Source organism: Dasypus novemcinctus, chromosome 7 (genome assembly GCF_030445035.2).
Source record: "Dasypus novemcinctus isolate mDasNov1 chromosome 7, mDasNov1.1.hap2, whole genome shotgun sequence".
NCBI lineage: Eukaryota > Metazoa > Chordata > Mammalia > Cingulata > Dasypodidae > Dasypus > Dasypus novemcinctus.
Window position 1 is genome coordinate 26,031,214 of NC_080679.1, and position 26,232 is coordinate 26,057,445.

Consider the following 26,232-nt stretch of genomic DNA (forward strand, 5'->3'; position numbering starts at 1 on the left):
TTACATTCGCAATTCACTCTGCCTTATTTCTTCTGACTTCCAGTAGCCTCACATTTTCATTGGAGAACCGTGTTTCCTTCTTAGAGGAGGAAAGAGCAGAGGCCTGAAACCAGGGACACTGATTTGGCCTCCTCCCACGAGAGGAGCGTCCTCTCGGAGCCAGCTGGTTGGGCGGCCTTGCCCAGACAGAACATCACGGGTCCCTCTGGCAACTCGACTGTTTGGTAAATACAAGCCCTCCTGCCTTTCCCTCCTGCTGTGTTAGAAGCTGTTCCAAAGGCTCAGCCAGGGCCGCTGAATCACGCCGCCGGATCCTGAGCTTAATACAGAGCCTGGCAGGGAGTGAACACGGAACAAGGGGCTCTCGCTGAATTAATCCTGTTTGCTGACTGCAAAAGGAGAAGCATTTTTATGAGCTATGGGTGATGGTTACTTGTTCCCTTGAGTCCTCCAGCTTTGGTGTTTCTTTTTGCCTCCCTGGAGAGGCCTTCTTTATAGCCACGACTGGAAAAGTGATCGTCTTGACTGAATGGTCAGATAGTGGTTATAACAAAGGGGATCAAGACTTGGTAAAGCTTGGTGACTGTGTGGCTCAGTTCCCCTTGCTATCTTACCTCCTTAGCAGATGGGTCAAGGCCACAGCCCCTCCTGAACCATGACCCTCCGGGTCAAGCCCTAGGAGTGCGAGCCCTGCCAGGGCAAGGCTCTGTTTTGGTCATTGCTATATCCCCAAATCCCTGGAACAGTAGGCACTCAATAAATATTGTTGAAGACGTGATTCAAATCCTTTGTTTTCTCTGGGTGATGTATTGTAAATCATTTCCCCATTCTGCACCAGCCCTCTCATCAAACCCTGAAAGATGGGTGTGTGTGTTTTCGAGGAAAAGAGGGGAGAGAGAAGAGAAACTCAAAGTGGTAGCTGGTGGCTGAGCTCAGGAGAGCTCTCTTTCTTCCTGCTACCTAATCTAGCTGATCTGGCTAACTTACTCAACACTGCTGTGCCTTCTAAGTCTCACCCTTGATTCTCCTGACCTCTATCTCATTCGAGTACATGAGAAGCACCAGGTAACTCCGCAAACATTTCCTTCCATGATACATGTTCAGCCCCGGGAGGCTTGGGCTGAGGATGGGACTGGGCGAAAGAGGTGGAAGGGGAAAGGCTAGCTCCCATCTCCACTCTAATCCTTCTCTCTATGGATCAATAAATAACACAGGGATTTACTTATTGTGAAAAAAAGTGAAAACAAAGACAAAAAGCACTATTCTGGACCTCTGTTCACCCTTGCCCGACCTCTCTGTAGCAATTTGGATATTTTTGGTTGCAAGTAATGAAATAACCTACTAAAAGTGGTTTATATAAAAAAAAGACATTTAATTATCTCATTTAACAAGGAAGTATAGGTAGGCGGTTCCAGGTTTGGTTTAGTGGTTCAAGATGGCCTTTTCAGACTCAGTTTCTTTTGATGCTTTAGGCTCCATTAGCCTAAGTGCCTGAAAAAAGCCGAAGGGTTGTTCTCCTCATTGTCATCAAGTGGCTGCATCAGTTCAAAGCATCACATCTTATGATCGTATTCCAAGGCAGGAAGCAGGGATGTGGTCAAGGTGGGAAAAGAGCTCTCCTCCAGATTGTCTCTACTTACTCTACTTCCCAGGAATCCCCTGACCTCAGCAGAGTAGACTTTTCCCCTTTAAACAGTATGCGGGAGCCAGCTTGTGCTTGATCATGAGAGCAGGTGCTCTGTTTTCAGGAATTTTGTGAGCTGGTTATTAAACACAGCCACCCTTGACACTGGCCATAGTGGGAGTGTCGACCGCATGAGAAGTGGCAAATGTTACAAATCTGGATGTTTTTCGCCCTTAGGGAATGGCTGACAAGCACACTGGATGATATGGCCTCTCCTGGCTTAAGGGAGCCTTAGAAAGGGAGTAGCTGTCAACTTCAGCCTCTCTCAAGGGAAGTGGACTTTGCTAGCAAAGAAGGAAGGGAAGGGCAATGGCTGCTGGTAGCAACTAAAAGTGTTTACTCCTAATGGTTCCAAACGGTGGGAACTTCTTACGGTTGCTTAAAAGAACATCTTTGAAACCCCTCAGAAAACAGTGCTGTGGGCCCACTGGTGGGATGGATGGAGCTTTAGCAGTTGGCATGGTAATTAGGGCAAGTGGTGGGGCACCAGGGCCAGCTTTCTGAATGATACAGTGGGGACCTGTTAAAGACACAGCCTCAGCTCCTTGAAGAGTCAGTGGACATGAGGCTTGGAATAGGAGGTTTGTAGGGGCCATGACAGGGGTGGGAGGTCTTAGAGGGTAGTAGAGGTGTTCCCTGAAGAAGAGCCAACAAATGAAGGCCTGCCTTCCTTGGCCAAGAACTCCTTGCTGATCAGGCCACGCATGGCCAGGATCTTGAGGAGCCCATAGCGAAACTTCTGGCCAATGAAGGCATAGATGATGGGGTTGAGGCAGCTGTGGAGGAAGCCCAGGATCTCGGTGGCGTCCAGGGCCCGGTCAATGTCACTGCGGCGCACACAGGTCTCCTGGATCAACCTGGTCCTCATGAGGGTGTCTGCCACCAGGACCAGGTTGTAGGGCAGCCAGCAGAACAGGAAGACGAGCACCACGGCAAAGATGACCCGCATGGCCCGGTGCTTCTGCCCCATGTGGGCCTCAAACAGCGTGCGCAGGGTGAAGCTGTAGCAGAACACCATGACCAACAGCGGCAGGGCGAAGCCGAAGGTCTGGGGCAGGATCCGCAACACCAACCGCCATTTTGTTGTATTGTTACCCATGACCTCGTAGCAGACCGGGCCGGAGAAGCTTGGGTAGACTACCTCACGGAAGAGGAAGATGGGCAGGGACAGAAGGAGAGACAGTCCCCAGATGCCCAGACACACAAATTTGACCAGGTGGCGCTTCTGGGTCAGCGTGCGCGTGGCATGGACAATCGCCAGGTAGCGGTCCACGCTGATGCAGGCCAGCAGCAGGATGCCACTGTAGAAGTTGACTTCCTTCAGGAGCGAGACCACCTTGCACAAGGGTGTGCCAAAAACCCAGCCCTTCACCTTGGAGGTAACCCAGATGGGCAGCGTCAGGGCGAAGAGCAGGTCAGCTATGGCCAGGTTCAGCAGGTAGACATCCGTGACAGAACGGCCAGCCCGGTTGTATAAGATGACCAGCATCACCAGGGAGTTTCCCAGCAGGCTTAGCAGGAACACCAGGGTGTAGATGACGAGCAAAACATACTTGTTGATTGCCATGGGTTCTGGCCGGCATGGGACAGAATCTGGTAGAATAGGGGGCAGGCCAGTGTTGTAGCTGTAATTGCTAAAATAGTCATTGAAGAGGTCTTCATCCATGTAATTATCCAAATTAAATTCTTGCATTTTTGAGGCAAACGTAAATCCTGGCCTATAGAAGAGAGAAGAGAGTTACTGCACATTAAATTCCCACCAGATTCTAGCCTATCCCCTGCTCAAGAACTGAGGATAGGATTATTTGTATTGGCTTGCATATTACGTGGAAGTGACCTTCACTTTAAGTGTGTAAGTATTGGGAGCTCTACGGTCATGAGAAAATTTAGTGATAAATGGCCCATCTCACTGAAAGACCATAGTTCCTTTCAAAGTCGGAGGTTCTCAGCCCTTTCCATGACATGCCATCACCCCAAACCTTGTTGAAACTTCCCTTGGATAATCCCTACAGAGCATGCTGTCTTGATACTTCAGCGGTACACATTTTGCTCTCAAGCCTGGGTTAATGTTTGGAAACATGAAATGCACAGTTGTCAATCTGCGAATTTAGGGAGTAATACAATTGGATTGTACCCAGAGATGAAAGTCAAGGTTTGACTATAAAGCTGAGAGCTGAATCCTTTCGTCCAACTTTCTGAAAGTCATTTTCAAAGGCCTGTTTTGGAAAATGGCTTGAGCGATGGCCACATAGAGTTTCAGAATGCTCGAGTGAGCCTGTTAAGACAACCAGCCCAGGGTTTCTATATCGGGAAGAGGGAGGCCTGCTTGGGGATTATTTGGTAGTTTGAAAAAGTGTTAGAAATGATAAGCAGGCAGCTGAGTGACTAATTCTCCAAGTGGGTGTCAATGTAGCAGTTACCTCGGGAGCCCTGGGCTGTCATGCAGGGTGAGCAGACCTGAAAGAAGTCATGGGCCCTGCAAGCAGGTCCATGGCCAAGGGCAAGTTTGCTTGAGACCCAGGGTTACAGCCAGTGAGGTCACAGGGTGTGTTCCCTCTAGGAGCAGGTGGACAGAGATGCTCTTTTTTTTTCTTTAGTTCTAAGTTTACTTTTTATTCATTTTAACTTTTTATATTGACTTTTAAGTTTACTGTAATGGCCCTGGCCCTCCCTGTCTGTCCTCAGGAGGATAAAAGGCATCGCCACACACTCCAGATGCCTTTCAGAAGTATCAGGCAGCAACACTGCCAAGAGCAAAAACTAATCGAAAGACACCAAAGAGCAGCTGATTTGAGACCATAAAACCATGCAGCAGAATGAGATCAGAGATGCTCTGGAAGGAACAAATGGCCCAAGAGAAGGCCCGCCCTTGACAGCGGATGCAGGGCACAGCAGGTGAGGACAGGACGCTGGGTCTCATGGTGGTAGCCAGGCAGGGTGGGGCCAGCTGCAGAAACCGCATTAGCAGGAAAGGTAGCAGCCGCGGAGCTCGCGCAGGGGCAGCCCAGCAAGTCCTCATTCTGGAAAGTCCAGTCTGGAAAGTGCAGGTGTGGGCTAGAGGTGTGTGTGGCCTCACCCCCAGGCATGGAGGATCGGCCGGTGAGTACAGAGGGGAGACCAATCAGGACAGAAGACAGACGACTCAGAAAAGAGAACCAGGACAGAACCCAGGGGCTAGAGGTTTTGTTTGCTTTTGTTTGTTTGATTGTTTACCAGTCTGGATTAGAAGGAGAAACTAAGGGAAGGGAAGGGACACCTGTGAGTATCGACTTTGGGCCAGGCAGGTCCACGATCCCCTTCTATCATTACAAAGAGATATCATTAATACTACCCCCCATTTACAGGTGAGAAGACTGAGGCTCGGGGAGGCTCAGCAAACCAGCCTGTGGTTCCAAGGCCAGTAAGTGGTAGAGCCAGGATTCACACTAGGTGTCAGTGGGCTCACATGTCATCTTATTTTCACTATACAGCCTTGCGTCTTAAAGAAAAAAAACCACACCTCCCGTATTAAATACATTTGTAAGCTAAGTACTTGGGATAGTATCATCAGCCCGAAGAGTTCACTCATCTCCGTGCCCTGTGCATTGCTTCCTCTGGCTCTACCTTAAGTCCAGAAGGAAAGAATCGCCGTGGCAGCCTGAACCGGCTGGCTCCCACTGACCACCCAGCCTTCTCCCGGTGACCAAGCAGGAGCTTCCCTGATTGAGCGAAACCGCCGGCTCCGTGGGGATATACAATAATAGAGAAACTCCATGGATGGAATGAACTGTAATCTATAAAATGCTATAACACAGGGACATTTACAAGACCCCAGATATTTTAAAAAACCACACATTTGAACAGTCTTTCTGATACAATTTCTATATTCTCTCTTTATAAATACAATCCACAGAGATTGGCATTTACTCCAGGGGAAGGGGCAGTCATGAGTGGCTGGCCCACCCTGCAGACCCCACGCTGGCCAAGGCAGGGGAGTGACAGGGTCAAGGGAAGGAACTGGGCAGCCAGTGGTCCTGAGGGGTTGTAGGAGGGGGGGTATAGCGAAGAGGGCCGAAGTTCTGCCTTCAGGGATAGGGAGACCTGACCAGTGAAGAGGAGGAGACCAAGGGGGTGGGGGGTGGGGATGGGTGTCTGGATAAATATTAGCTGGGTGTCAAGGGGGCTGGAGAACCGGGGTTGGTGTTCCAGGACTTACCAGGATGCTGGACTCTCCTCCTGTGCGGCACCTCGAGGAGGGCAGATGTGACCAATGAAAGGGTGGCAGTGCTGTGGAAACAGAGTGGAGGAAGTGAGCAGTGGATTAGATTGCTCAAGCCAGGGGCGGAGCTCCTGAGGGTGCAGGATACTCTTTATAATCTGCATAATTAATTCCCAGGTCAGCTCTTTGATATATAGTAATTTTATGGACTCCTAGAGTTCAGATTGGGCAGGGACCTTTGGGGTTTTCTAGCCCGTCCTTCCATTACTCAGATGGGGAAACTGAGGCCCAGACTAAGGAACTGGTTTGCCCAGGACCGTGTGGATTTCTCTCATCTCTGCCCTGACCTCAGCAGTCCCTGGTTCCTTCCGCAGACCTCTGACTCCCCGACTCCAGCTGCCGTGGGCTTCCCCGGGGTTACCGCTCAGCAGCCCAGCTGTTTCACACCTCACAGAGGAGCAGCTCTTGGAGAGCACAGAGATGGAGCTTAAGTTTCAGTGAGCCTGGTAGCTTTCCTCCCGGGACCTAAGGCCTCTGTCCTCCATGCCGCCCCTGAGGAGCCCTCAGAGCTTCACAGACTCCTCCGTGCCACACCCCTTGGGAATCCCACCTGGCGGAGGGGGCTCCATTCTCTCCTCAGCTTTCACCCCATTCCCCGACCATCTGCCCTGACCACATGACTCCCCTTAGAGCTAAGTTATTCTTTCCTGGAATTGGGTTTGAGGACCGGACCTCGGCAGCAGCCACCATGCTTGGCCAACAGACCTTTGAATTTGGAAAGGAAGCCCACTGGTCAAAGCTAAAAATCCAACCCACGTCCAAACACATTTTAGAAAACAGTGTTGGATGATACTAAGAATATATTTTGTCCCATTTGCTATTGATTGCAAATGGAAGGCTAAATATAGGTAGAGCATGGAACACAAATTCACTGCCCCTTCAAACCCCCCCACCCTGGCTAACAGTACATCAGTCCTCTCCACAATTCTTTACCCTAACCCCTTGCCCAGTGCACCCCAGAACCCAGAGACTCCTCAACGCCTTTGGCCACTTGCTAAAGTCCCCTACCCTGAGCAGAGAATGAAAGAACCTTTGAGTCCAACTGTTGCGCAAAGGTTCCTCATCATTTGCCACATCTCTCTTTCCCATGCTGGGGAAGGATGCAATGACCCCTGGTCAGTTGATGATAAAACTAGAAAAGGCTCACGACCCATGGAGAGAGGCAGTGGTGAAGCACTTTGGTAGCTGAGCACCAACAAGACAAGTTACTTTCCCTTTCTGAGCCTCAGCTTACTCATCTGTAAAATGGGGCCCAAACCAGAATTCAGATCATTGGGTTAGTGTGAGGATGAAATGAAGGACTACCTGAAAAGCACCCAGGATACACATAAAGGACCATGCTACATTGTATTGCTGTGATTATTATGATTAAAACAGTGAGTCAAAAAAAAAAAAAAAGACAAACCCAAAAAACACATAAACCACAGCAACAAAAAAAAAATAGGGAATCAATGAACAGTCTTATGTCTCTCCCACTGCATCCCCAGTCAAAGGAAAGCAGCGAGTCTGCCTCTTTTCCCTTCGGCTCCTTTTCTTTTTCTTTCCTTACTTTCTTGCTGACTTTCAAGGCTGACTTCGATGGACATCTCAGTTTGCTCTTACTGGAACAGCAACGGTCACGTTAGCTGTGCTGCCGAGTACTGAGCAGGTTCCAGTCCCAGGGCAAGGTGCTCTTCAGAACTTTATCATTTCATCTTTACAAAAACCCCATGAAAGAGTCTTTTTCTGAATGAGGAAACTTTAAGACTCAGGAGGTTAAGCAACTTAGTACAGTGATGCAACTGAACTGGGTTTTAACCAGTTTTTTTTTTTTTCCTTTCCCTAACCTTAAATCTTTTATTTTTGCCACTGTAATGAGGGGGCTGGATCCCAGCCTCAACTCATATTCCTGAGTCTCATTTGGTATGGCTCTGTCCTGAACAACCACATCCAAAGAGCATAGAAAGGGGAGCCCAGATTTGACATTGCCCCATCTATCCACCTCTGGGTTTTCATTAGGTCATTTCATTTCCACTGAGGCCACCGCACATGTGTGGATGGTGGGGTGAATCAGAAATTGCCTTCCAACCCTGGTACTGCTGTTACGGTCAAGGTGAGCTTGGACAAATCTTTTCTCTTTGGACCCTGGTGTGCTGGCAAACGAGGAAGTTGTTCTAGGTCTGGGCTGCCTAGTACAGTAGGTCCATGTGGCTATTTCAAATTTAAATTAATGCAAACAAATACAATAAAAGTTCAGGTCCTTAGTAACACTAGTTACATTGCAAGTGCCCAGTAACCACATGTGGCCAGTAGCTACCATACTGGCCAGTGCAGATAGAGAACATTTCCATTTTCCACAAAGTTCTCTTGGATGGCACCGTCTAGGTGGACTTAGTTGCCTTCAGCTCTAAGGTTCTGCAGTTTATCACCCCAGTTCCCAGGGGACTCAGAGGAGGGGGCTGAAGTTTCCAAGTCTCTTCCAGCAGAAATCCAGCCCCAGCATTCCCAAGACTGAACAGCTCACTTACCTGCTGCGGCTGCTGCAGCTGCTGCTGTAATTGAGGAGGCTGCCGATACCTCTGCTGTGACTCAGGCTCTGGTAGAGGTCAGGGCTGTAAATAGGAAAAAAGTGGAGCAGACTTTATGGGGAAACGTCTTCCCCAGGCCACAGAGGGGAAATCCAGGAGGCCCACCGGAGAGGTGTTCCACAGGCCTGTCCGGGGTCTCTGACCCCAGTCCAAGGCCCCACCTGCTGATTCTGGGCTGAAGGCTGGGGATGCGCACCTTTTCTTGCCTACTGGCTTCTGGAGGAGCCTGCCAGTCTGAAGGTGAAGGTTGGTCTGGACCTGCTGTCTCTGAGCGCTTGGAACCTGCCTCTCCTTCTCTACCGGGTGGATGTAGACCGCCCTGGCCCTCTGCCAAGACTTACCTTAATTTGCTTGCAGTCTCTTCCTTCCTTCCAGGGTCTCCGTTGGTTTTCCGTGAACTCCTGCTTCTAGATGTGGGACCCCCTGCCTCAGGGTCTTGAGGATCCTGCCCCCTCTGTCCCGCCACTGCCCCTTTCCCTTCAGCCCCTGAACTTGCTTACGTCTTTCCTGCCTACCCTTTGTCCTAGGACCCCTTTAACTACTACTTCCCTGTGTCCTCCTATTCATAGGCGAATGTCTTGACAAAGTAGCAGTTCCTGTCTCCACTTCCTCACCTCCTGTTTGCTTCTCGACCCACTGCAGTCAGGCTTCTTCCCTACCATTCCACTGAAACAGCACTTGCTAAGATTACGGATGACCTCTGGGCTGATAACTCCAATAAACCCTTTTTAAAAATAAAAACTATTTTAATGCTTTTAAAATAAAGCACACGTAGTGTAAAGCATACAAGCGAAACAAAAAGTGTGTAAAGCAAAACTCAGAAGGCCCCCTTGCAACCGATAGCTTTCCCCAGAGGTAATTGCATCTGTAGCTCGGTCTACTCATCTTTCCAGACTTTCCCCCTTGCATATGACAGAATTCTAACAAATCTAATTCTAGTTCCCGAATCCCCACCTAAATGCTTTCTATCTCTCTGATATACCATGATATAGCCAGAAGCAAATATCTATAAATGTTGTAAGCCACTGAACTGTAACCCAGATGCCTTGCTGCTGACGGTATGTTCTGAAACTGTATGATCTTTACCCTGTAACTGCACAACAACGAGACATTTTGTGACTGGCCAGGCTTGTATCCCCTTATCCTGTTTTGCAACTCTGAAATGTGATGCCCTTGCCCATAACCCTGTAAGTTGGGTACCCTTGCATGTAGCCCCATTGTTGATTAATGTGAGTCAGCCCAGAAGTGACCACCCCAATGCCTAAGTTATCTTGCCAGACCAGGGCAGTTCTCATCAGAGTTGGCTCATCTGACATGCGCAGTAGCCTAAACCTTAAATTCAAGTAAATTAAGCATGCAATCAATCTGCGCATGCTCAATGAACAGTGATTAGACTATCTCTAACCTCCTCGTTATTGTCCTTAGCTGGTCTGCCTTTGTTTGAATGCTGTAAAACATGTTCTCCAGTTTGGGGAGGCTGTAAAACATGTTCTCCAGTTCCGGGAGACAGATTTGAGGACCGCCCTCTTGCCTCTGTGAGACTAGCCTTTGCTGAAAAAATTTTTCTTCTCAAAATCCCAGTGTCACTTAATTGACTAGTGTGCATCAGGCAAGGACTCACTCTTAAAATTTTTTGTTTCTTTTTCTTTTTTTAAAAGTTACTTTGTTAAGGACTCACTTTTGATCCACAACACACACACAAACATTGTATTTTCCTACCTTCTTTCCTTAGTAAGAGTGAGGTTTTCCTGTTTATATTGTACTGTACCTTAACAATGTATCATGTTCTCTTCCATGTCCACGTATCTAGATTTAGCTTACACTTTTCAATGGCTACATAATACTTCATGATATGGATACTTATCTTACAGATGAATATTTGGGTTGTTGCTCTGAGCATCCTTTGATGTAGGTCTTTGGGAACTTGCATGAGTGTTTCAGTAGCTTAAGTTTAAGGCTGGGTCATATTTGTGTACATTTAAAATTTTGTTAAATCCTACTAGACTGCCTTACAAAACTGTGCCAATGTTGTCTCACCTTCAGTTTATGAAAAAGTCTTATTTCCCTATATATTCACTATGAACATTGTATATTATCAACTATATATTTCAATTAGATAGGTAGAAAATAATATCCCTTGTTTAATTTGTATTTTCTTTTTTTTTTTAAAGATTTATTATTTATTTATTTCTCTCCCCTTCCCCCTCCCCCCAGTTGTCTGCTCTCTGTGTCCATTCGCTGTATGTTCTTCTGTGACTGCTTCTCTCCTTATCAGCGGCATTGGGAGTCTGTGATTTCTTTTTGTTGCATCATCTTGTTGGGTCAGTTCTTTCGCACTGGGAGGTTCTCCTTATGGGGCACACTCCTTGAGCGTGGGGCTCCCCTATGCGGGGGACACCCCTGCGTGGCAGGGCACTCCTTGCGCACATCAGCCCTGCACATGGGCCAGCTCCACACGGGTCAAGGAGGCCCGGGGTTTGAACCATGGACCTCCCATGTGGTAGGCAGATGCCCTATCCATTGAGTCAAGTCCACTTCCCAATTTGTATTTTCTTGATTACTGGTTGAGTATTGAAACTGAATATCTTTTCCTATATCTATTTGTATTTTTCTTTTGTTAACTACTTGTTCCTATCTGTTTCCTCTTTTAGACTGTGTTAGAGGTTTTCTCTTACAAGGTTTGCAATGTTTGTTTAACAGACTGCAACATAAAGGCAACCTCCATCCAAGAATTACGTGACTTGGTGTCTATTTGCTGCGTCTTGTTTCTTTGTCCGCTTCTGTTGTCGTCACAACCAGGGGAGGGGGGGAAATTAAATAAATAAATAAATCTTAAAAAAAAAAAAAAAAGAATTACGTGACTAACTGAACAAACTATAGCCTACTGTGTAAATGCAAACAACCATTTCCTCACAAGAACAAAGAACCACATGGTGATGGAGCAAAGTGACATAGTATCTCCTGATACTATGATACTCCTGACCAAGTCTCTGTCAGCCCCTCTTACATTCCAAGAATATACTACTCCCTCACCCGCTACCCCCTACCCATACAGGGGAAAGAATTTGCTTCTACGTTCCCCCATTGGCCCCTAGGTCTTACCCAATCCTAACCCCCCTCTTGCTGCTTAACTTTTCCCTGCCTTTTTAAGCACTGTAAAAATTCATAACTATCCCTTCCAGGGGTGGACTGGAAGTCTATTCTTCAGAGCCCCTCTGCTGGAAAAACTCCTCAATAAATTTCCTGCCTGCAATCATCAGTCTCCATGTCCCATTGAGTGGTGTGTTTATTAATATTTGGTGCTGAAACCTGGGAATGGGATCATGTTGAGACTGATTGATTGGTGGGGAACCTGCGCCCTGCCGCTGCCGAACACCCATCAAACACTGGACACTGAATCACAGCTGGGGGAGTTAAGGATTTCTCCACTGGAGGGTCCTGCTCTCTCTCTCTCCTTTTTCTGATGTCCAGGACAACCCACTGAAAATCCTAGGGCTAGGTCAGTGATCCTCACTGTCCCTAAGGGCCACAGTGGGTGGGAAGCCCACGTCCTCATGAGAGAGACCGCTTGGCTCCAGTGATGTCTGGTTCCAAGCGTGGTCTCCTGTTTCTCTGGGTGATTTCCAACTGATTCAGGGATGCCTCTCACTCAGAATCTCCCATTTTATGAGTCCTTAGCCTCACCCATGCCACCTAAAATGAACTCAATTTCACCCCCCCTAAAAACAACGCCTTTACATTATCTCCTCCAATACCTTAAACCTGGAAGGAGACATCAGACTCAAAAAGCTCATTTTCTATTTGACCTCTGTATGGCTGCAGTTCAAATCAGACAATGAAAGCCAATAGCTGGAAAATAGCACTTTCAATTTCCAAGTTCTCTGAGACTTAGAGAACTTTATCCAGCACAGTGGCAAGTGGTCTAAGGTTCCCTATATTCAGGCTTTCCTTTTCCTTTATAACCATCCCTTCCTCTGCCAATTCTGCACCACCTACCAAATCCTCCTTCTCCGCAATAGACCTCCCCTTCTGCACACAGAAAACCCTTCTTCCAACTCCGATCCCTCCAATTATGCCCCTCCTCCACTGCTGCATGCCTCATCAGTGCCCCCTGAACTTACTCCATCCTCCTCCCATTCCCCACACCTCCCCCTGAACCCACTCCCTTCTCCCCACCCACCACCTGCTCTCAAGCCTCCTTCCCCAGCTCCTGGCCCCCCTCACCAGGAAGTGGCCGAGTCAGAAAGCATTATGTGCATTCATGTTCCCTTCTCCTTCTCTGATCTCTCCCAAATCAAGCACCATCTCAGATCTTATTCCTCTAATCCTTCTCATTTTATCAAAAATTTCAATACCCAGCTCTCTGTCCCTAATAACTGTACCTGACAAACCTACAACTGCTTGCCTCTTGCAAGTAAGCTTTTAGCTGACTCTGAAGTCTGTCTACGTGTATTCCTAAAAAGCAATAATCCAAAATACGTGTTAAATATTTGTCTATGTAAACTGCTAAATTAAAGCTTAACCCCATGCTGCAAAAAAAAAAAAAAAAAAAGTACTAAAAAAAGCTTAATTGCATTTATAGTGCTCAAATATTCCTAACTGATGCTGACTACTGATAAAAGTGCTTCCAGAAATGAGCTTGCATATTAGAGGCAACACAAATTCCAGAAGAAATCTTAAAAGCAGTAAAATCAGAGATGTGAAATGATAGAAAGCTTGGAGACAGCCATACCAAAGGAGTAAGAATTATGAGGCAAATTAGTGAACTTTGTGTTTCTGTTGGCATGTTTTAACTGCTTTTGTATTTTTCTGTTTGTTCAGTGCCAGTGTATATTTTAATATCTCCAGATGGTGATATTAAATTGATAAGTAAAAATTCTTGAAAGAGCTCTATTCAAATGGCCAAAAATTAAGTAAGTGCGGATATTGTTCCATAGGAAATCTTAAGTTTTCATGAGATAATGGAGAAAGTAGTTATTCCTGTGCTGCTAGAATAAAATGCCTGTTAATTGATGTGATCATGGTAATTGTATGTTGTAAAAGGTTTGCTGTAAAACAGTTTCCAAAGTCATTTTGGTAACTTAAATATGGAAAATATCTAAAATGCATTCTGTTGGAGTAGAAAAGTTACTTAAATCATTGGTCTGTTTTAATAAAAGTTTATAAAGAGTTTTCCTCTTGAATAATCAATATACAAAGAAAAGAAAATTTGTTTCAAACCTGCTTTCTCTAAAAAAGCAGCTCCATAGCTGTAGGAAAAAAAAAACAAACACACTGGCCATTGAAAGCTGCCATAAGTGATGCATAACAATAAATTATTATAATTTAAAATAATACCATTGCAGTATTAAAATAATACCATATGCAGTATTGCATATATGCAGTAGTCTCAAATATTGCTAGTTTGTGGCAAAAAAATAATATCCAATTATGTCACTATCACTTTCTTTTAAAACTTGCTAAAGCTTTCTTTAGTGTCTCCTTAGACAAGCCAGTGTGCACTCACCTTCATGTAAAAAAACCCGACAGTGGATTTTGTAGTGCTTTCCCAAGGCTGTTGCATAGCCCAACCATCTGTCCTGGTCTGGTGACAAAAAATCTGGCTGCATGAAAAAAACCTGTGGCTGCAATCCTATTTTGTTATATTAGTGATATTATGTTAACCAGTAATTCTTTTTTTTCAAAATTAAAAGAAGCCTCAGAAACAATGGTATCTTATCTTAAGGGCCTGCAAGGAACAAACAATTGGCACAAGCTGCAAGGCTGTAAAACTTTTAAGTATTGTTAAAGCATAATGTTTTCCCACACCAGAAACTCCAAAACAATAACCTTTCTGAAATTGTTAGGGTACTGAAAACTGTGTTAATCAGAAAGGTTGTGTATGGAAATGAGGAAAAAACTCTAAAATCCTAACTTAACCTGTGAATTGGATGTAGCCAGTACCAATTTTAGCTTTGGGTGGAGTTTGTGGCAGAGGCAAGATTCTAAATGAATACCGCTTAGGTCTTAGTTACAATTGTGGGAAGGGGCCAAATATAATATAGCCCCTTAGGAGGGTGATTCCGTGTAACATATCATGCCCTGTTGCAAGTAAAAGGCTTAACCCATTAGTGTACGGTCACTTTGAAAAGTGCCATCTGTATCCAGGGGTGGATTGCAAATACTAACAAGACAGAAACAATGAACTGTCATGAGCAGCCCTCTGTGGGGGAGAAATCTGTGGAAAAACATCTGGGATGCCTGCCAGCAGCAGCAGGTAACTGCATGCCCCTGCCCACGTCTCTAACACCCCTCTCAGACCTATTGAGGCAGATGCCCTCGAAAAGATCCAGAGCCATGCCATTGAGAATCAAGAAGCAGCAGAGGAGCTCCACAGAAAAAGCAAACATCGTGACTACCAGCCCCTGTGGTGCCCAGCCCAGCACTTCCAGCTGCCTATTACTTGCCAGCAGCTTGTGTGCATCACCCATGAGGATATATCATGCAGGGTATCCAACTGCGACAATTACCTCACCGGGTGAGACATATTAGCCGAGAACAAACTCCAGTAGCATGATGGCAAGTGAATAACATTGGTCCCCTTCTGCTCTCAGAAGGGGCAAGGTATGTTATCACTGCTACAAACACTGCAATAAAACTTTTTTTAAAAAAAGATTTATTTATTTATTTTAATTTATTTCTCTCTCCTTCCCTCTGCCCTTCTCCGCGCCTCCCCCCCCACTGTCTGCTCTCTGTGTCCATTCACTGTGTGTCCTTTTGTGTCCACTTGCGTTCTTGTCAGTGGCACTGGGAATCTGTGCCTCTTTTTGTTGCGTCATCTTGCGGCCTCAGCTCTCTGTGTGTGCAGCACCACTCCTGGGCAGGCTGTGCTTTTTTTGCATGGGGTGGCTCTCCTTGAGGGGCGTACTCCTTGCGCGTCGGGTTCCCCTACGTGGGGGACACCTCTGTGTGGCATGGCACTCCTTGCGAGCATCAGCACTGCGCGTGGGCCAGCTCACCACATGGGTCAGGAGGCCCTGTGCTTGAACCCTGGACCTCCCATATGGTAGGCAGATGCTCTATCAGTTTAGCCAAATCTGCTTCCCAGCAATAAAACTCTTAAGACCAAGAAACTCTATTTACCAGTCACCTCATGCAGTCTTAAACTATGAACCAAAATACTGTGTGAACTTTTTACTTAAAAACATGAATTGCCTTTTTATGAAACAGATAAAAGGCAATAAGAGATCCTTACGACAATGAACTAAGTTTAATTCAGCACTGAAAACTATAGCCACAGCTCCAGTTAAAATGCTAACAGCAAAACTAAGACACTAAAATTACAAGTTAAAGTGCGAGCTGCCCCACAGCCCAAAAGGGGGAAGTAATGGTAATTTATTGTTGCCTATGCCTCAAACTATACAAAATGGGAGAAAATAAAGTCTTTTAATCATAGGCCTATGAAGCCCTACTGGTTGACAATCTTAAACCCATGAAAAATAAAAAAAATCACACAACAACGTTGTTATGAAACCACAGTTAATAATCCAGAGTCTCTTATTCCCGCTGAAATTCTATGTGTGTAAGCCCATCAAATTATGTAATTTCACTGTCAACCATTAATGTTCAATGTTGAGTGTATAATCTTATTATTCCTTCTTCTCAGACTCCTGGAGGTGATAACCTCACAGCCCACCCTGAGTTTCGTGATTAATTCCTATATTTACAATTATAACTCTCATTCTCCTCATATCAGTCCACTTTGGTTCATACACTGAATTGTACAGTTGGCAACTCACGAATACTCGGATGGGCTCTTCTGGATGTGAGAGCAACAATACCAACCCCTGCAGGACCAAAAGTCATAACCCAGTGGGCAGAATGGAAGGGAACCCTTCTCTGCCCCTTGACAGCAGGAAGTAGCCAGACTGAGTCAATGCCCTGAATTCCCTCACCCTCCCATCCAGTCCCCCAGTATCCAGGTCCCCCATCATATATATATATCAAAGAGTTAGGAATGGTAGAGGTTCTGTCTTACAAGGTTTGCAATGTTTGATTAACAGATTGCAACATAAAGACAACCCCCATCCATGAACTTCGTGACTGATTGAATAAACTAGCCTACTGCATAAATGCAAACAACCATTTCCTCACAAGAGCAAAGGAACCATATGGTGACAGAGCAAAGCAAGATAAGGTTCTTCACTTCCCTCCTGACCAAGGCCCCACCAGCCCCTCTTACATTCCAAGAATATACTACTTCCTAGCCTACCATCTCCTAACCATACATGGAAAAGAATTTGCTTCTATGTTCCCCCATTGGTTCCTAAGTCTTACCTGAATCCTAACCCCCTCTTGCTGATTAACATTTCCTTGCCTTTTGAAGCACTGTGTAAATTCATAACTACCCCTTCCAGGGGTGGGCTAAAGACTATTCTTCAGATGCCCTCTGCTGGGAAAACTCCTCAATAAATTTCCTGCTTGCAATCGTCAGTCTCCATGTCCTGCTGAGCGCCATTTTTACTAACAGACTGGATTGCCATTTGTCATTGATATGTAGGGGCTCGTTATATAATTTGGGAATACATTTTGAACATTTGTCAATTATGTTAACATACTTTATCCCAGCCTGCTGTATGCATTTTAAAAAAAGATTTATTTTATTAATTTCTGCCTCCCCCACCCCCATTGTTTTGCACTCCTTGTCTGCTGTCTGTATGTTCTTCTGTGCCTGCTTGTCTTCTATTTAGGCAGCACCAGGAACCAATCCTGGGACATTCTGGACTGGGAGAGAGACTCTCAATCTCTTGCACCATCTCAGCTCCCTGGTCTGATGTGTTAGCACTCTGCGTCGGCCAGGACTCCATATGCGCCCACTCTCTGCTCAGGCCAGGAGGCCCCGGAACTTGAACCCTGGACCTCCTATATAGTAGACGGGAGCCCAATCACTTGAACCACACCCTTTTCCCTGCTGTGTGCTTTTAAACTTTATGAATGGTAAAATGGCTACTTTTCAGGTCTTATTTGAGTTTACACAGTATATTAATTCATAATAGTGCAGTCATACAGTATTTGCCCTTTTGTGTCTGGCTTGCTTCACTCAATCTAATGTCTTCCAGGTTCATCCATGTTGTCATATGCTTCACGACTTCATTTCTTCTTACACCAGCATGATGTTCCATCATGTGAATACACCACAGTTTGTTTGTTTATTCATTAGTTGTTTCCATTTTTTGGCAATTGTGAATAATGCCGCTATGAACATCAGTGTGCAGATGTCTGTTCATGTTATTTCTCTTATTTTTCCTGGGGATATATATATCCAGTAGTGGTATTACAAGGTCATATGGCAAATCTATATTCAATTACTTTAGGGATCGCCAAACAATCCTCCACAATGGTTGTACCATTCTACATTCCCATCAACAGTGAATAATGTTCTTATCTCTCCACATCTTCTCTAACACTTGTAGTTTTCTGTCTTTTTAGTAGTGGCTATTATAGCAAGTGTGAAATGATATCTCATTGCAGCTTTGATTTGCATTTCCCTAATTGCTAGTGATGTTGAATATTTTTTCAAGTTTTTTTTTTTTTGCCATTTTTATTTCTTCTTTGAACAAAAGCCTATTTAAGTCTTTTTCCCATTTTAAAAATCAGGCTATTTGTCTTTTTATTGTTGAGTTGTAGCATCTCTTTATATATTACAGATATTTAAACCCTTATTGGATATGTGATTTCCAAATATTTTCTCCCATTGTGATGGCTGCCTTTTCACCCTTTTGACAAAGTCCTTTGAGGTGCAAAATTGTTTAATTTTGAGGTGGTCCCATCTATCTATTTTTCCTTTTGTTGTGTGTGCCTTGGGTGTTAGGTCCAAGAAACCACCATCTACCACCAGATCTTGAAGATGTTTGCCTATGTTATCTTCTAGGAGTTTTATGGTTCTGGCTTTTATATTTACGTCTTTTGTGTTGATTCTTGTATAGGGAGTGTGATAGGGGTCCTCTTTCATTCTTTTGGTTATGGATAACCAGTTCTCCCAGCACCATTTGGTGAAGAGACTCTTTTGTTCTGTTAATGTGGATGTGACAGATTTGTCAAAAACCAGTTGGTTGTAAAGGTGAGGGCTTATTTTTAGACTCTCAGTTCTGTTCCATTGATCAATGTGTCTACCTTTATACCAATACCATGTGGTTTTGACCACTGTAGCTTTTTAATATGTTTCAAGTTCAGGCAGTAAAATTCCTCCCACATCACTCTTTCTTTTTAGAATGCGTTGGCTATTTGGGTACACTTTCCCTTCCAAATGAATTTGGTAATTGCCTTCAATTTCTGTGAAGCAAGATGTTGGAATTTTGATTGGTTTTACATTGAATCTATAAATCAATTTGGATAGGATTGACATCTTCGAGATATTTAGTCTTCCAATCCCTGAATGTGGAATGTCTTTCCATTTGTTTAGGTTGCTTTGATTTATTTTAGCTTTATGTTGTAGTTTTCTGAAAATAGATCTTGTGCTTCTTTGGTTAAATTAATTCCTAGGTATTTGAGTCTTTTTGTTGCTATCGTAAATGGATTTTTTTTCCTGATTTCCTCCTCAGATTGTTCAGTACTAGTGTACAAAAACATTAGTGGTTTTTGCATGTCGATCTTATATCCTGCCATTTTGCTGAACTCATTTACTAGCTCAAGTAGTTTTGTTATACACATTCCAGAACTTTCTAAGTATAGGCTCATGTCATCCACAAATAGTGATAATTTTACTTCCTCTTTCTGTATTTGGATGCCTTTTATTTATTTATTTCTTGTCTAATTGCCTAACTAGAACTCCTAGCACGATATTGAATAATAGTGGTGACATTGAGCATCCTTGTTTTGTTCCTAATCTTAGAGGGAAAGCTGTCAGCCTTTCTCCATTGAGTATGATATTGGCTGTGTGTATTTCATATATGCCTTTTAACAGATTGAAAATTTTTTCTTCTATTCCTATCTTTCAAAGAAGTGTTTTTTTTTTTTTTAGCAAGAAAGGATGCTAGATTTTGATGAATGCCTTTTGCACTGATTGAGATGATTATGTGTTTTTTTTCCTTCAATCTATTAATGTGGTATATTATGTTAATTGATTTTATGTTGAACCATTCTTGCATACCAAGAATAAATCCTATTTGGTTATTGTATGTAATTCTTTTGATATGCTGTTGGATTCTATATGCAAGTATTTTGTTGAGAATTTTTGCATCTATGCTCATTACAGACACTGGTCTGTAATTTTCTTTTCTAATCTGGATTTGGTGTCAGGGTGATGTTGACTTCATAAAACGTGTTGGGTAATTTCATCTTCCATTTAACTTTTTGGAAGAATTTAAATACGATTGGCGTTAATTCATCTTGAAATGCTTGGTAGAATTCAACTGTGCAGCCATCTGGTCCTGGACTTTTCTTTGTTGGCAGATTTTTGATGATGGATTCAATCTCTTTAAGTGTGAATAGTTTGTTGAGTTCTTGTATTTCTTGTAGAGTCAATGTAGGTTGTGCATTTCTAGGAATCTATCTGTTCATCTAGGTTGTCTAATTTGTTGGCATACAGTTTCTCAAAATATCTTTTATGATCCTTTTTATTTCTGTGGGGTCAGTCATAACTTCCCCCCTTTCATTTCTGATTTTTATTTGCATCTTCTCTTTTTTTCTTTTTTAGTCTAGCTAGGGGTTTGTCAATTTTATTGATCTTCTCAAAGAACAAGCTTTTAGTTTTGTTGATTTTCTCTTTCAGTTTCATTTATTTCTGCTCTAAACTTTATTATTTTTTTCCTTCTGCTTGATTTGGGATGGTTTCTTGTTCTTTTTCTAGTTTCTTCAGTTGTTTAGTTAGATCTTTGATTTTAGTTCTTCTTTTTTAATTTAGGAGTTCAGGGCTATAAATTTTCCTCTCAGCACTGTCTTCACTGTATCCCATAGGTTTTGATAAGTTATATTCTCATTTTCATTCATATGTTTTTTAATCCTTTCTATCAGTCTGTATCTTTTGATTGGGAAGTTTAATCCATTCACAGTCAATGTTATTACTGTAAACGCATTATTAACTTCCACCATTTTATTCTTTGGTTTTCATATATCATGTCTTATTTTTGTCTGTCTTTTTACTCTTTTGGTTATCCTTTAAGCTAGTCTTGCCTTCTATATTCTCCTCCAAGCATTTCTTTCCTGTTTTTCTCTCAGGCTATAAGGCTCCCTTTAATACTTCCTGCAAAGGCATATATATATATTTTATGAATTCTCTTAGTTTGTATTTATTTGTGAATATTTTAAACTCACCTTCATATTTGAAGGACAGTTTTGTTGGATAAAGAATTCTTGGCTGGCAAATTTTCCTTTTACAGTATCCTAATTATATCATACTACTGTCTTCTCGTCTCCATGGTTTCTGATGAGAAATTAGCACTAAGTCTTACTGGACTTTCCTTGTATATAATGGTTTGCTTTTCCCTTGCTGCTCTCAGAATTTTCTCTTTATCTTTGATGTTTGATATTCTGAATAGTACAAGTCTTGGAGTAGGTATTTTTGGATTTATTCTGACTGGGGTATATTGTGCTTCTTGGACATGTAAATTATTTTCTTTCATGAGTGTTGGGAAATTTTCAGTCATTATTTCCTCAAATACTCTTTCTGCTCCTTTTCCCTTCTTTCCTCCTTCTGGAACTCCCAGGACATGTATGTTCTTGTGCTTTGTGTTATCATTCAACTTCCTGAACCCCTGCTCAAAATGTTCAATTCTTGTCTCTCTTCAATTTCAGCTGGTGTGTCTTCTGTATCACTTATTCTTTCTTCTATCATTTCAAGCCTGCTATTGTATGCCTCTAATGTGTTTCTGATCTCACCTATCATGTCTTTCCCAAGAGCTCTGTTCTTTTTCTATTCAGGTTTTCAAATACATTGTGCTCATTCAATGTCTTCTTGATATCCTTTATCTCTTTGCCATATTATCTTTTTTTCCCTTTTTCTGTGTGGGAATCTCCACCCACTGTGACAGTGCCCCATGAACACTTAAACACATTCATATGCCTTATAGGTATGCCCCAGGTGAACCTCTTCCCATGCATCCCCCATTACTGACACCCTGCACCAATGATCCTTCCCTGCCACAGTTGTAACCCTTCTGTGATCCAAAACTTCTTCAAAAAATGAAGCTAGCCAAATAACCAAATGCCAATTAATAAAAAATGAATTAATAATGATAGTTCTAAAAATAGCAGATAGAATACAAAAATTTAAAAAAATAAAAAATTTTGAAATAATAAAAAATATAAAATTAAAAATTTTTTGACATTGTCTTTCATCACTGTAAGAGCTGTTGTCTGGTATGTGCAATGACATTTTCTTCCATTTATTTCCCCAGTGTCTTATTTTTTTTATTTTGTCTTCAAAGGAGCTTTAGGTTACTGAAAAGTCATGTACAGAATATGGGGATTCCCATATACCCAACATCTTCCCCCTTATCCCTTTTCCCCTATTAATAACATTTTACATGAAGATGGTACATTTGTTACAATTGATGTACAAATATGGAAACATTGCTACTAACCATGGTCAATGATTTACATTGTAGTTTACATTTTAAACCATACACTTTTACAAATTCTAGTGAAATTTAACATGGCCTGTATCCATCGTTGCAAGATCATGTTGAACAATTCCATCACCCCCAAAATGCTCCATGGTCTATATTGTCTTTTAACTCATTAATTGATTTTGGGAATTGGTATGAATCTCAGTGATTAGCTGTCTCAAATCCTGTGTTTCATCTGGGTCTTTGATATATACCTTTGCTTGGGCTGTTTCTCCCAATTTCTTAGTATGGCTGGTAATTTTTTGTTGATGTCTAGGCATCTGATTATGATGGTGAGTTTATTCTGATGCTCAATTTTTCTCTCTTTTGTAGGGATTTAGTGGTGGGAGACTGTGTTATTGCTGTTCTTTGATTCTTGGTTCAACCTATTCTTGGTCTTTAGGATTGTTCCTGTTAGTCGTTCAAATCTGGACCCTGGGCCCAGTAATGGGTTGCAGACCTTTTTCCAAGGGTCTTGGTGAGGGAGGTTGTAAAGGCTGGAAAAAGACTCTCTTACTTACTTTTAATTCCCTGCCAAAGCGCACTAACTGGTCTCTAACAGTTAGTGCGCTTTGGCAGGCCTCTCATTTCAAAGCGTGGTTGGAATGTGTTTGCTCCAACACCATATTGCAACAATATGGCAGAGGATCCTGCCTTCAGGCTATTCAGAGTCTCACAATTCAAACTTTCTCAGAGGCAGTTCTCCAACCTTTGCTGGCAGCCCCTTTTTTTCCCCAGGCAGGAAATAATTCCACTCCCCTCTGCATTCTCAACAATCGGTCCCAGTCACTAGGGACATTCAGCCCTCTCTAGTCCTGTGCCAGCTCCCAGGGCAAAAATGGCTCAACCCCACCTGACCTGGAAGGACTTGTGGGACACAGTGGACCAAATTTGTGGGTCAAAAACTGAATCAGAATTAGACTGGGCCTCTATCTCTCCCCTTTCCTGGGGAGGTGGATCCCTGTGGTCCCCTTTCTCTGTAGCCACTGGCCCAAGGTCGGAGAGTTCAAAGTTCTCTGCTTATAGGGTGGGGGAGGGGCGCTGGCACCTGCAGCTACAGGTTCTAGTCATGGTCTTAACATCCAGATTTTTTCCTCTCTTCTGCGCAATGCCCAGCCTTTCCCTAATGTCCTATACCCTAGAACTTTTTTTTTTCTTTCTCCAGACTATTCTGTCTGTCCTCTATCTATTTTTCTGGGAGAAGAGAGAGTCCTGTGTCTTTCTAACTCTCCATCTTCCCAGAAGTTCTCTTATCTTACTTCATAACTGTATCATTTAATCCCAGTGGCCCTATCTCTTATTTCCTCCTAATCTCTCCTGGTCTTATTTGTTGCTTAGTTTCTCAATCCATTCCTCATATATTGGCATTTCTCAGGGTTCTGCCCTGGTCCTCTTCTCCCTTGACCTCCCTCCCTTGGTGAGTCCACTTGCCTCAATGGCTTTTACCCCAGATGTGTTGGTGCCCCTCACACCCAGAGTTACCAGCAGGCTTCTCCGCTTGGCTCCAAGCTCCTGCATGTAATCACCTCTTGAAATCTCCCCTTAAGTCCTGCAGATGCTTCACACTCAACATGTAGAAAACAAAACTCACTGTCTTCCCTGACAAATGTGGGTTTCTGCCTGCCTGTCCTCTTCTTCACTCTTCTGCCTGAGCCAGACATGTGCATGCCCCTCACCCTGCCTCACTTAGCCTCTGTGTAGAGGTTGTCTCTCTCTCTTTTTTTTTTGACTACTTGAAAGACTTTATTGCAACTAAATAAAGATAAAGGTGTTTCTTCTCTAAGAACTCTGATCTCTTTTCTTATCTGTTTTTCTTCTTCTTTTTTAATTAGAGAAGTTGTGGGTTTACAGAAAAATTGTGCAGAAAATACAGAGTTCCCATGTACTCCCCTATTACCAACACCTTGCATTAGTTATCCTCTCTCGGAACTGTCTCTTCCTTGTTCTCTTCATGGAGCACTAGGCAACACTTTGTTCTCTCTCACCTAAACTGCTGTATGCAGTAGCCATCCAATAGTTGTGGATTCTGGAACTGGGAACTGGGCTGTCTGAGTTAGGATCCCAGCTATGTCACTTATTAGTGTGGACCTTGGACAAGTAATTTCATTTCACTGTGTCTCAGTATTATCATTTGTAAAATGAGAGTAATAAAAGCATGTACTGCATAGAGTTATGTAGATTAAATGAGTTTATGAAACACTTGAAATGGTGCTTGGCACTCTTAACTGCTGCTGCTGCTACTACTACCACTATTACTACTACTACTACTATGACGACAACGACTCTCTTAAATGTTCTCTGCCTCAAGTCTCTATCCTTTCGACCCACCTTCTACTCTGCTGCCAGAATGATCCTCCTAAAATGTGAATTTGATCATGCTTTTCACTTAAGAACCTTCAGGAACTCCCACTGCCCTGAGGTTAAGTCAAACTCCTGAATCAAGCATCCTGGTGCCCCTTGCTCTGACCCCTGCTTACTTTTCCAGTCTCATTTCAAGCCCTGCCCCCTGAACTCTTACTTCCGGCTGCAGGGAACTGCTTGCAGCTCCCCAAGAAGCCATTCTGGTTCCCCTCTTGGCCTGGCTGTGATAGGCATTTCCCCTTTCCTTGGAAATTCCTGCCCTACCTTCTCAGTCAGGTTTGCTCTCCTTTCTCCTTCCAAATGCAGCTCAGTCTTCACCTCTATGCACTGCACCTGCATGCACTCTGTGTGCTCCTTTGTGCCCCACGTTTGCCTCTACAATGGCTTTCCTCACAGAATTTGCAAGCATTTGTTTGGCTGCTTACAAACATCGTGAGGTTCTTGAATGCAGGGATTAAATTTGCTTTCTTTGTATTCCCAAACCAATCACAGTGTCTGGCATATTGGCATTTTACTCGAGCACTGATTGAATCACCAAAATGGGGGAAACTGATATATAATGAGATATCTGAATGACATCTAATTTAAGGAAATAATTATGTTGCCCGACTTTCCCAGGGCATCCCCAGCCTATAAGCACAAATGAATTCACATCAATAACTCAAATTGCACTGGCACAGACCCCACCTGCTCATGCAGGGCTTCAGTCCCCTATAGAAGGGTCTTTGGGGATTTGGGGAAGTCTGCTGGGAGACGTTTCCACATGCTTCTTCTGGGTGCCCTGCTGTTTGCTGCGGCCAGACCTGTGCCCTGGAGTTGCCGCTGAAGGACTGGAGTCTTCTCTGTGTCATGTGTTGAGGTCTATGTTGACATTTATGGTACCCTCTACTAGAGGGTCCTCCAAGTTTAAGGAGCTTTTCCAGTTCCTCTGTAGCGTTTTATTGTCTCTGATGGACTTGAGGAGCAGCTCTGTGAGCTGGAAGTTGACCAGGGGTGCAGAGGGTCTGCTGTCCTCAGTATTAGTCTCCCACCCCCTACTCAACAGGCAGAGGTCAAGCTCCCCCGTTGCTGGCCTTTGACTCCCTCAGGATAAGTCTCTCCCAGGAGCACCCTGCCTCCTTCCTGAAAGCAGGTTTCTGCTGGGCGTTGCCATTAGTTCACCAGGCAGGTCTCAAACCCCATGCTGGAAGTCCTACCAGAAAAGGATTTCTTCAGCTATCCTAAGAACCCTGCTCTAATAAGAGAATCTGAATGTGTCTGACATCAAGAAAGGAGCTACTGCCCTTCAGGGTAGGGGCAATTCTACTGCCCCGATTGCTCTGGGAACCCCAGCTCTGGTTTTCCCTCCCTCCTCTCCCTGCTCCCCCGTACCCCCTGCCCCCACCTTGCTACTGACTTTGCTAAGGAGAAGTTCTCATCTGCCCTCCAGGGCAAGAGCTGCTGTTGTGAAACTCTTGCTCCATACGATGGCAATGGGATGCAATTTTGGGGGCGGAGTCCTGACACCAAGAGGCTGCGGACTGGTAGTCCAACTGATGGGTTGTTAAACCGATGCTGAGGCTCTGGACACGTGAGGCAGAGGGGGAGGGGACAGCACCAATGCCTTTTGGAGGCTCCAAAGTCTACTCTTGAGCCTAGGTAGGTTCCCTGATTGCTTTGTCATAGAGTGGGGCCCACAGAACTTGCACATCTTCTAAAACAGTATTCTCAGAAGCATCACAATTGGGTGCCCAGAGAATTGCCATATAACTTGGCACGTGGAGGGCTGTGTCACCACAG

General features: G+C 43.9%; 1 protein-coding gene across 2 annotated transcripts; it reads right to left on the reverse strand.

The window, feature by feature from the left end:
- Positions 1-1,351: 1,351 nt before the first annotated feature.
- Positions 1,352-9,047, reverse strand: LOC101441256 (C-X-C chemokine receptor type 2). 2 transcript variants are annotated; one of them, XM_004469592.5, is made up of 4 exons: positions 8,851-9,047; positions 8,450-8,533; positions 5,880-5,950; positions 1,352-3,402 (listed from the first exon to the last, which is right to left on the reverse strand). In XM_004469592.5, exon 4 carries the CDS (start codon positions 3,375-3,377, stop codon positions 2,298-2,300), a length of 1,080 nt encoding a protein of 359 aa, XP_004469649.1. In that variant the 5' UTR covers positions 3,378-3,402; positions 5,880-5,950; positions 8,450-8,533; positions 8,851-9,047; the 3' UTR covers positions 1,352-2,297. The 2 variants fall into 2 exon arrangements, with proteins under 2 accessions (XP_004469649.1, XP_023447807.1); XM_023592039.2 differs by lacking the exon at positions 8,851-9,047 and adding an exon at positions 8,706-8,844.
- Between the last annotated feature and the right edge of the window lie 17,185 nt (positions 9,048-26,232).